We start from the raw sequence: 10,247 nt of genomic DNA on the forward strand, positions 1-10,247 counted from the left end.
CCAAGAACAAAAAAAGAGCACAGACCACTACAGCAGCACCTCCTGTCTCATTCAGTTTTACTCCATCAAGACTTCCAGGAAGCTTTTGATAAAACACAAACCTGGTCATATGACCTGCTTTAAAAAAAAAAAAAAATCTTGCTATCAACACCAGCCAAACTCCTTCCTGTGCCTCTCACAACAGCTCCTAATTTCTTCCCAAATTAATCTCTTGCCACTTGTTCACCCAGACCATATCCTGTTCCCCGCTCATTCTGAATGCTTGCATTTAGGTTTTAATGTCTGGTACCTCTGGCCACCCCCTCCCCCCCTTGCTGCATCTTTAGGTGGCTGCATCCTGCCTGTCCTTCAGACTCAGCTCAGAGTCCATCCCTTCCCAGCTCCACAGCCAATGACTCGGCTATGGGGGCGGGGGAGCATTTCCACCACAGAAACCTGCAAATTAAGTTGGGCTTGTCCTGTAATCCTACAGTTTGAATCTAGGGTCGAGGGCATGCTAGGTGAGCACTCTACTCTGGAGCTATATTCTCAGTTCTTCTTTACTTAAAATAATTTTTTTTTTTTTTTTGAAGACCAGAGAGACAGGTCAGCAGTTAAGAGCACTTGCTTCCCAGCACCCCATGGCAGCTCAAAATCATCTGTAACTCCAGTTCCAAGGGACCTGACACCTCTTCTGACTTCAATGAGCTCCTGCACATACATGGAGTACAAACATCCCCCCCAACCACACACACATACCTAAAATATAATAAGTAAATGTTTAAAAAAATTTTTTGACACAGAGACTCAATAAGTTGTCCAGGCTGGCCTTGAGCTTTCAGTCTTCCTGCTTCAGCCTCTTGAGTAGCTGGGATGGCCAGCACCATTAGGCCTGGCTAATTTTGTTCTTTTGAGGGCTGGTTGTTAAACATTTATCAGCATCGCTGCATAAACCCAACTCTGACACATAGGATATGAGTGTGGAAGAGACGGATGGGTGGGTGGATGGATGGATGGATGGATGGATGGATGGATGGATGGATGGATGAGTGGGTTGGTAGGTGGATGGGTGAGTGGGTGGATGGATGGATGGATGGATGGATGGATGGATGGATGAGTAAATAGATGGATAGGTGGGTAGATAGATGGATAGATGGGTGGATGAATGGATGGATGAATGGATGGATGGATGGATGGATGGATGGATGGATGGATGGATAGATGGTGATGGATAGGTGGATGAATGAGTGGGTTGGTAGGTGGGTGGGTGGGTGGGTGGATGGATAATTCACCATTCTGGACTCCCTGTATTGCCCCCTGCTGGTGGGACACATGCCTTTGCTCATCCTGTAGCCCCAATGTCATTTGTCTTACTTGGGGCTTCTTCAGTGTCCTGTTTCCTTGTCCCTCTCACTAATCTTTCCGAGCACACAAATAGTGCTGGCTAGTGGCGGAGAGGTGAGGTGTACATGGTCCCTGCCTTCAGGGTCTGGGGGTATAACAAAATGAAGTTTCCTCATGGAGAGGTAGGTGGAGGGGACAGACACTGCCTTCAGCAGCAAAACTGAACAAGCAAAGTAGATGGCAATGGGAGAAGACAGTGCCTGGGGAGGGGCAGAGGAGTGGGGCTGCACACACAGCAACCCCCTCTCCAGGGCTCCTCGAGATGGTCAATACCAGAATCGATGGATACGATCGCTTTATTAAGAGCCCCACGGGGAAAGCAGGAGCCTGGGGCCCAAGAGCCACCGCAGCGGCATCTGCGGAGCTTTCCTTCCAATCAGCTCCACTTCCCCAGCTGGCCGACAGCTCCATCTGAGTCCTGCGCTCCCCCTCCCTGCCCTGTCCCTGTCCCCCTTTGCATCTGGACCTCTGTCTCCATCTTCAGTGTCCTCCCTCTCTGTCTCTCCTTCCACATCTCTGTCTCTGTCTTTTCTGTCCCCTTCCCCCTAGGTCTCCATCTTGCCCTCTGCATCAATCCCATTCCTGTCTCTCCTCTAAGCCCCTCTCTGCATCGCTGTCTCTCAGCCCTGAGTACTTTCTCACTCTCCTTCCCAGCAACCCCTTCAGCCTGCTCAGGGGCCCAGATGGTGGCACATTCACGGCACAGTGCTTGCAAGCACAGGACCATGGCAGCTTCTGGGGTTTTATGACAGCCTCCCTACCCTCGAGCTTGCCAGGCAGCAACCATTCACCTCGCCCAGCCTTATGGGGACTCCCACTCACCCCCATGGGGCCTTCAGCAACCAGATAGTAGGACAAACATCCCTATAGCAGATGCTGCCAGCTCCAAATGAGAGTTTGCTATTACTGAGGGCTAAGGGGAGATAGGGTTGTCTCCTCTTTTCTCAGGAACGTGGGTAAGGAGCTGGCTGGAAGCACTTCAGGTAATGGCTTTCCTTTCCTTTCCAAAGGGGGCATCCTTCTTGACATCTAACTGAAAGCCCTCTTGCTGCAGCTTCATCTGCCTTCAGCTTGTCTGACTCAGCTTCTTCCCAGTGCAATCAAAGCCTCCACCAGCAGCATCTGGCCGGGCAAGGACTGCTGTATGCAACCCCCACCTGGGGTGGGGGAAGGGAGGGCACCAAAAAAAAAAAAGTGCTCCCTTGGGAGAGAGGGACTTAACCAAAACAAGCACTGAAAGCAACAGAGGAGGTGGCATCTCAGGCTAGGGGACCCAGGGTAGTAGAGGTTAGGGGTAGCCATCTCTCGGGTCCTAGACGGAGGAAATGCTGCCCCCACCCTCCCAAGGCCACCTGGCAGAGTAGAGCACCTCTCTGTGGGAGGCTGGCAGAGCTGGCACGTGCGTACATGCCCACGCCCCACACAGCCCCAGACACAACACGCCCACCCCGTGCCACGCATGCCCACCCGCTGGCACGGTTCCACCCATATACACGCACCTCACCGACACAGGGGGAAGAAGAGGGCACAGCAGAGCTGCTCCATACTGGGTTATTCAAGCAAGAGAGAATGGAACCGATGGGATGTGATAAATGAGGGTTGTGCCTGGCTAGACAGGGCAGTTCCAGCAAGAGCCAAACGCTCATGACATTTCCAGGGCAGAGGTCAGTGGGGTCAGGGTACAGGGGTTCAGAGCCCTCTGAGAAGCGAGCATTCTGCTGGCTTCACACACCCTAGCTCAGCCCCTACTGGTTGAGACGCCCCTCCTCTACCGGGCTGGACTGTCACAGGTTCTCAATGCCTCCATCTCAGCACTGGGATCTGGAATGAGGGGTGCACATACTCAGTTCTAAACCAGGGAGGGTAAGGTTCTGGTGGCTAGGTGGCAAGAGCTCCCCCACCCAAAAAAAAAAAAAAAAAAAAAAGAGTAAGAGACAGAAGCACAGAAGGACCTACACACAGCACTACCGGCCAGCCTATTCAGACAGCCCAGCATAAGTGTGCAGGCCAGTGGGGTCCCTTCCCCCCACAAACTTGGCCACACATTCCATCTGCATAGCTCGGAGATAGCTTCCTCTCTTCAGCCCAGATCTTGTAGCTGGCAGCCGTCGACCCACAGAACAAGCTCCCCCTCTTCCACATGACAGCCCTCCAAATATTTGAAGACAGCTCACCATCCCTGCTGAGCCTCCTCTACTCCTGACTAAACACCCAGCTGCTGGAGCAGCTCCTCCAACTTACAGGGAACTCAGGCTGCCTGGCCATTCTGGGCACTCTTACATACCCAGAGCCACCCTGGTTCAAAGCAAGGGCTCTGACCTGAGGTCAAGCCGAAACTGCCTCGGCCACTCAACACCGCCAACACTCAACACCGCCAACCCCTCGCTGCTACCTGCGTGGTCCTCCTGCTTGTCAGTCACCCTCTATTTACTGAGATTACACATCCCCTGCCTGCCTTGCCTTCTCCAAAGGCCCAAGTCTGGTGGCTTGTTGCCGGGTGTGCCCATCACTCATTCACACACACACACAAAAAAAACCCTCCCTCTTCTGAGAAGCCTTCCCCTCCCCCTTCAGAGAGCATGTGTAACGCCCATTCATGGTGCTCACCCTCCAGAGACCCCACCCATCGCTCCATCTCTCTCTCCCCTTCTCCCAGCCATGCCGACACAGAGAAGAACCAACCCTAGGGAAGACGCAGTTGTCCCGGGGCAGCCTGGCTGCATCCCTTACCTGCTCGTGGTACTCGATGCCCATGCTGAGAGTATTGACCAGGATGGCGATCATGATTCCCCGGCCAAAGTATTTGCTATCTACGATCTTCCGGAACGTGTCACAGATCAGCCTCCAGAAGGCCAGCACGGGACTGGGTTCTGCATCCGGGGCGAGGCTCCGTCGCTGCCTCCGGTGCTGCCGGCTGTGGGGGTCCCGGAGGTCGCTGTGCTGAGCGTCCTGTGTGAACTCATACACAGCCTCGCTGTCTGAGTCAGGCAAGTCATGGTCAGCAAGCTCTGGCTCCCCTGCTCCCGTCCTGGCACAGTAGGGGCAGCCGTCCGGCCCACAGGCTCCACTGTCTGCCTTGGAGCAAGGGCTGGAGATCTTGCAGGAGCTATGGCAGGCTCCTGGAACAAAACAGTAGGGAATTAGAGGCTCAGGGCGCTCGCAGGGAGCTCTCCTGTCCTTGGAAGGGTGTAGACCCTGCAGCAGGGAGTCTGGGGTTCCAGTGAGGGGTGTGTGAGGTGAACGGGGTGCTCCGGAATAGCAAACCATCTCAGTGTCAACAGCATCCTATCGAAGGTCACTCCTGAGGATCCGAAGATTGAGGTAGAGAGGTAGCCGCTATGTCCTTCATGGTCCTGTGCGGCTCCCATGCCTCAGGAGCTTTCTACCGGGAACCTGGACCATCTCATCTCCCCTGCAGACTAGGCCTGCACCCACACAGTGCTGAGTAGCATTTCCCAGGGGATCTCTGGGTCCCACCCACGCATGTACACTTCTCACCGCACACACCAGACACACAGACACACACGCTACGTGCACATACTGTGCACAAGCAGAGTGAGCACAAGCTATTTGTCCACCACAATACACATACACACCAAAAAGGTGTACCCAAACACATTCGTGCCATCCAGTGTTTACGTACCAGAGCCCACGCACATATGTGCCTAGGCTTACACCAGGAAGGAATGCCACACCCAACGCATGTAAATCAGACACTTGTACCCTCATACACACACACACACACACACACACACACACACACACACACACACACACGGAACTCCCCTTTCCTTCATGCACACATTCGTATATACCAGGTATAGTCTGAATACACACAGGACGTGTCCCAAAACGTCCCTGTCTATCTAAAATCCTGTTTGGGTCAGAGAATATAAGAAAGGAATGACACCTCAGAGACCACCCAGGTAATGCAAGTGTGAGGAGGTCCTTGGCTCAAGACCTGACCCCTTGACACGTCCCCCTCTGAAACGCATCTGTCTAGCACAGGGCATCAGTGAGCTCTCACGGTAGTGGTGACCTCAGGCCCACCTACTATCCAATGGGAAGCGGAAGCCTGCGTGTGAGACGTGACTGCCTCACGACCCACTGCAGGGCAGTGGGAGAGCTAGCAAAAAAGAACCTTTCACTTTGTGTTCCGAGGTGACACTCTCTGGTCCCAGGGGGCATCTCTCTTACGTGATGCCTTCTGCCACCACATCCTCCCCTGAAACACGGGCCCTGGGCTGCGTCTGCATGGGTAGCCCGCCCACCCACATGTGGCAAGAATCACACTCCCCCAGGTTACCCTATGCTCCACTCACAGGCTGGCAGCTCTCAGCGCCCCCCGGGTCTCTCCGTTTACAGCAGTCACCTGGTGGCACCAGACTGCCACAGTCACACACCATTTTCCCCGCTGAGCCTCGAGACGAGGGACACAGAGTGGGTCGCAGAGTCGGATGCTCTTGAGGTCACACTCACCAAACACTCCTAGCCACCTTTCTCCTTATGCGCACGGCAAGGGGGCACGCAAGCTTATCACCAACCTGTCCAGAGGGCTCAAGCAGATCTTGCCTGCAAAGCCTGTGACAGGCAACTCCATCGGGCAGCAGTAGTTAGATGTTATGGCCAAAGGCATAGAGGAGCGCAGCACATGGCAGGTGCCCTTGTGTGCCCGCTCTCATTATTCCTACATACAACAATCACAATTCCCACTTGAACAAATGAGACAGTCAGGGCTCAAAAGAGGTCACGGGACTGGTTGAAAGAAGGTGCCAGGGCTACAAGAGACAGTGTTAAGAACCTGGGAACTGGACCCTGGGGCCTCAGCCTCCAGACCCCTCCTCTTCTAAATTACCACCCGGCCTCCAACTGCGGGTCCCAGCACACCCACCCACGCTCTCACCCGTGCTCTGTGTCTCCAGTAGCTTGTGCATGGAGCTGAAGGGCCCAGGTGGGATGTTGAGGCTGGTGAGAGTGGGGGGCCCAGGGCTGGGAGCCACCTCCACTAATGCCTTATCCTTCAGCATCTCTGGTGGAGGGCTGGTATGCACAGTGGGGTATACCTTGCCACTACCCACAGTCCTGCCAGATGCCTCCGATGGGGACCTGGGAGGGGGCGCCTGGCAACGGACTGGCTCCAAGTGGCAGTCGGCATGGTAGAAGCTGTGTACAGACTCCGCACCCCTCCGGGGTCCCCCAGAGGGAGTGGGTGTAGAGGAAGGTGGCAGCATGAGCCGGCGAGACCCATTAGCACCCCTGTCCTGGATCTCTGGGCTGGCCCGGGGAACTCTGAGCGTCCCATTACCCAGGTGGTAGTGGTGGTGATGATGGTGATGGTGATGTACCAGGTGGTGGACAGACAGACGACGGTGTGAGCGGGAGCAGCTGCCACTGGGCTGGGGCTCCTGCCCGCCATGGGCCACTGGGCTGGTGAGCAACCCAGCCCGCACACCTACAGCCCTAGAGACCTGGGCCAGCCTCCGGGCTCCCTTGCGGAGGATGTACACCAGGTACTTGAGCAGCTCCTCGTAGCAGCTGCCCGGCTCGGAGAAGCTTGCCAGGGTGCTGGCATTGGACAGGAACCGTACACGCTGCTCCCGCATCAGCTGGCTTTCCCGCTGCTTGGTCTCTGAGAACTGTGTGGCGATCACCACCAGGCACAGGTTGATCATGAAGAAGGAGCCCACCTGCATGGGTGGGGACAGAAAGAGGAGATGTCCTGAAGAAAAGCGAATCCTGACACCAGCTGCCGCCATCAATGGAGTCCTTGTGGCCCAGGCGTGGGTTTTACAACAATCTGGGCCTTATCCTATTTTACTGCCATGATAATACTGGGAGCAGGCACTTTGGTACTCTCCGTCTGAGCAGTGAAGAAGCCGATGCTCAGGGAGGTCAAGAAATTCGCCCAAGATCACTCAGCTAATACAGGCCAAGTTGAGTAAGACTGAAACAGAGCCCTGTGGGAGGTCAGGGTGTCGTTATCGCTGGTGATAGCATACTTTGGAGATATCTCCTGCCTTTGAATTTGTACGAATGGCGACTCTGAGGCATCTCCCCAGTTTCTATTGGGAGAGAATGCTGTAGAAGTGAACGCAAAACTGGGGACATGGAACCTTTGACTTGGATTAGCCCTTTGAGAGTTACTTATAATTCTCCCACTTGTTTCAATTCTTGCTTCGTGAACTTGGATGTCAATATCCCCATCTGAAAATGACTAATAAAACTGTCATTCCCCATCTCCATGCCTCAGTTTCTCCAGGACCCTGGGTGACCTACTGTTTAGACAGCAAGCCTGAAAGATGGAAATAAATATTTGTGATGACAAAGAGGACTTCTTTCCCCCTCTAGCTCATGTCCTAGTAATTATGATAATTAGCTTCACTAATGTGATTCCAGAGAGCTGTTTGGGAAGAATTTTCAGGAGGTGTGTGGGAGGGTGGAAACTAGGCCCCTGATGTCCCTGTCTACCCCTCCCCCCACCCAAGCAAGTGTGAGGAGTGAGGACAGCAACAATTTATTAGATGAGCCACTTGGCTGAAAGTACCTGCCTCACTCTGGGGTAATGGTCAGGGATGGTGCTCAGGCTAGCTTTGCCCCATGCCCAGTCATTCTTTCACACTGAGAAAAGAAGTTACGGTAGCCTAGGGAATGGCCCTTTCTCAGAGCCTACACACACTGTCTCTCTCCCCAGAAGTAGCCTCATTCTGTTCTCACCTCTCTGAAGTTTGTCCCAGGTCTTGAATGATCTTAATCTCGTTCTCTCGCTATCTGACCCTCCACATGGCTCTGCACTGGCCTCTCGGTGACATGGAAGAATGGAAGGCTGAATTTGGAGTTGGTAACCCTGGAGCTGACATCTCAGCTATGGCCCTAACTTCCTTCATGATCCTGGACCAGTAGCCAACCCTCCAGAGCTCTGAGTTCTCCCTTAGAAGCCAGAGGCTACCAACTGTCCTTGAGGTGGTCACCTCACAGGCTTGTATGAGGAAGAATAGCCACATCAGCATAGACAGCCCTCCCTGGCAAGACTGACCCACAGCCTAGACAAGGCGCATGGTGGGAGCAGATAAATGAGGGGAAGTGATTTTCCTTGCTTGAAAAACAAAGGTGGCAAGAAGATCGTGGGGAGTACAGAATGCCCAGCCCTCGGGAAGTGCAGAGAGCAGAGGCTGGCACACAATAAGTGCTCAATAAATATCAGCCGTAAATGGTAGTCATGAAAGCATCCACAATGACTGGTAGTGATTAAAATGATTGAATGATGCTGCTTTGGCCTGTCTTCTGCCTTCATTAAAGCCTTGGGATTTCAGAGCTGGGAGGAATAGGAAATGTCAGAGTATTTCTTAATACTGACTGGAATTTGGGGTGCATAATGCTTTGCCTGCAAACATTTCAGGACGCTTTAACATCTTCTTTTCCAACAGAACGCCAGCAATGCTCCCCTAGAGCCATACTCGGCCATTTCTGAACACCCCTAAGGAAGGCAATGGTAGCAGTGTGGATCAAGAACCCTCCTCTACCTTATGAGTGAAAAGTCAAAGCCTATAGCAGAAAGGGTCCTCAAAGACGATGACTTGCAAAAAGGTAGAGTCTGGCCTTGATCTTGGATTTCTCCTAACTCACCTGGTAGCCTTCCCATGACATGGCAGATGCCGCCACCCCTACAGGACTTGAGAGCTAAGAACTTCCCCTCTATCCACTGTGTCCCCACGGTCTCCCATCCCCATGAGGGCCAGAGGAGACACTCACGATGATGAGGAGAATGAAGTAGATGAAGTTGTAGAAGGAATGAGCATCCATCACAAAGTACATGATGTCGACCCAGCCCTCCAGTGTGATGACCTGAGGAGGCGAGAGAGGCAGAGAGCTGACTATGGCTGGGCCTCCTCCCCTCTTCCCCGCCAAGGCCCTAGCCACCACCCTAACCCCGAAGATGAGCACTCCCAGATTGTGCTGGGTCCCAGGACTATTCTGGGCAACATCCCAGGGCCCGTGAGGCCCCACCTGGAAGATGGCGATCCAGGCATAGCCGATGTTGTCGAAGTTGATGGCGCCTTTGAAGGGGTTGTGCTCGCCTGCAGAGCAGTTGGTGTAGTACTGGTTCCAGTTGACACAGGTGGTATTGCTGGAACTGTTATAGGCCTCGTAGTCCAGGCCGCAGGGCGGGCCGCCGCCACCTTCCCCACGCAGCGTGGGCACGCTCCTGCAGGAGCGCATGCCATTCTCCCGAGGCTGGGAGCAGATGAAGGGACTTTCATCTTCATTCTCTGTCTGATAGTAAGGCTCCAGGTCCACACTCAGGGGGCTGCAGGGTGAGGGCGAGACAGAGATGAGGCTGGGGTGTAGGATTCTCCACCGAAAAACCAAGGAAGAAAAGAGCTGGCGTGGGCCAGACCTAATGTGGGAGAGGGGATTGGGCAGAGCAGGGGTTTGTGGGTAGGAATGAGAGCTCTGGAGGGATGTGAGGGCTTGCTCAGAAACTCCTGAGTCCAGAGGTCCACAATTCCAGAGAAGTGGTTTTCCAACTTTGTTGCTAGTCAGAATCACAGGAGGGGTTTCTTTCTCCCCCCACCCCCACCCTTCTTGGTCAAGTAGTCTCGTGTATTCCAGCCTGGCCTTGAACTCCGAGTAGCAGAATGCCTGTGAATTGCTGATCCCGCTGTCTCTGCCTCCTGAGTGCTGCGATCAAAGGTCGTCACCACAGCGCCCAGTTTATATGGTGCTGGGGATCAAACTCAGGGCTTTGAGCATACGTGCACATGTAAACTAGGTAAGCACTCTACCAATTGAGCTATATCTCTAGCTCTCAAGGAGCCTTTCCTTCCTTCCTTCCTTCCTTCCTTCCTTCCTTCCTTCCTTCCTTC

General features: G+C 53.8%; 1 protein-coding gene across 13 annotated transcripts in view; it reads right to left on the bottom strand.

Annotated features, from left to right (window-relative positions):
* Cacna1g (calcium voltage-gated channel subunit alpha1 G) overlaps positions 1-10,247 on the bottom strand; it is a 63,280-nt gene that overhangs the window by 41,916 nt on the left and 11,117 nt on the right. For all 13 annotated transcript variants that reach the window (XM_055620205.1, XM_055620200.1, XM_055620201.1 and 10 more), the window contains exons 6-9: positions 9,388-9,688; positions 9,133-9,225; positions 6,287-7,070; positions 4,114-4,502 (exon numbers count right to left, since the gene is read on the bottom strand). In XM_055620205.1, coding sequence (XP_055476180.1) covers positions 4,114-4,502; positions 6,287-7,070; positions 9,133-9,225; positions 9,388-9,688 — 1,567 coding nt within the window. The remainder of the gene's footprint in view (positions 1-4,113; positions 4,503-6,286; positions 7,071-9,132; positions 9,226-9,387; positions 9,689-10,247) is intronic.

Source organism: Psammomys obesus, unplaced genomic scaffold (assembly GCF_907164565.1).
Source record: "Psammomys obesus unplaced genomic scaffold, mPsaObe1.curated_primary_1811, whole genome shotgun sequence".
Taxonomy (NCBI): domain Eukaryota; kingdom Metazoa; phylum Chordata; class Mammalia; order Rodentia; family Muridae; genus Psammomys; species Psammomys obesus.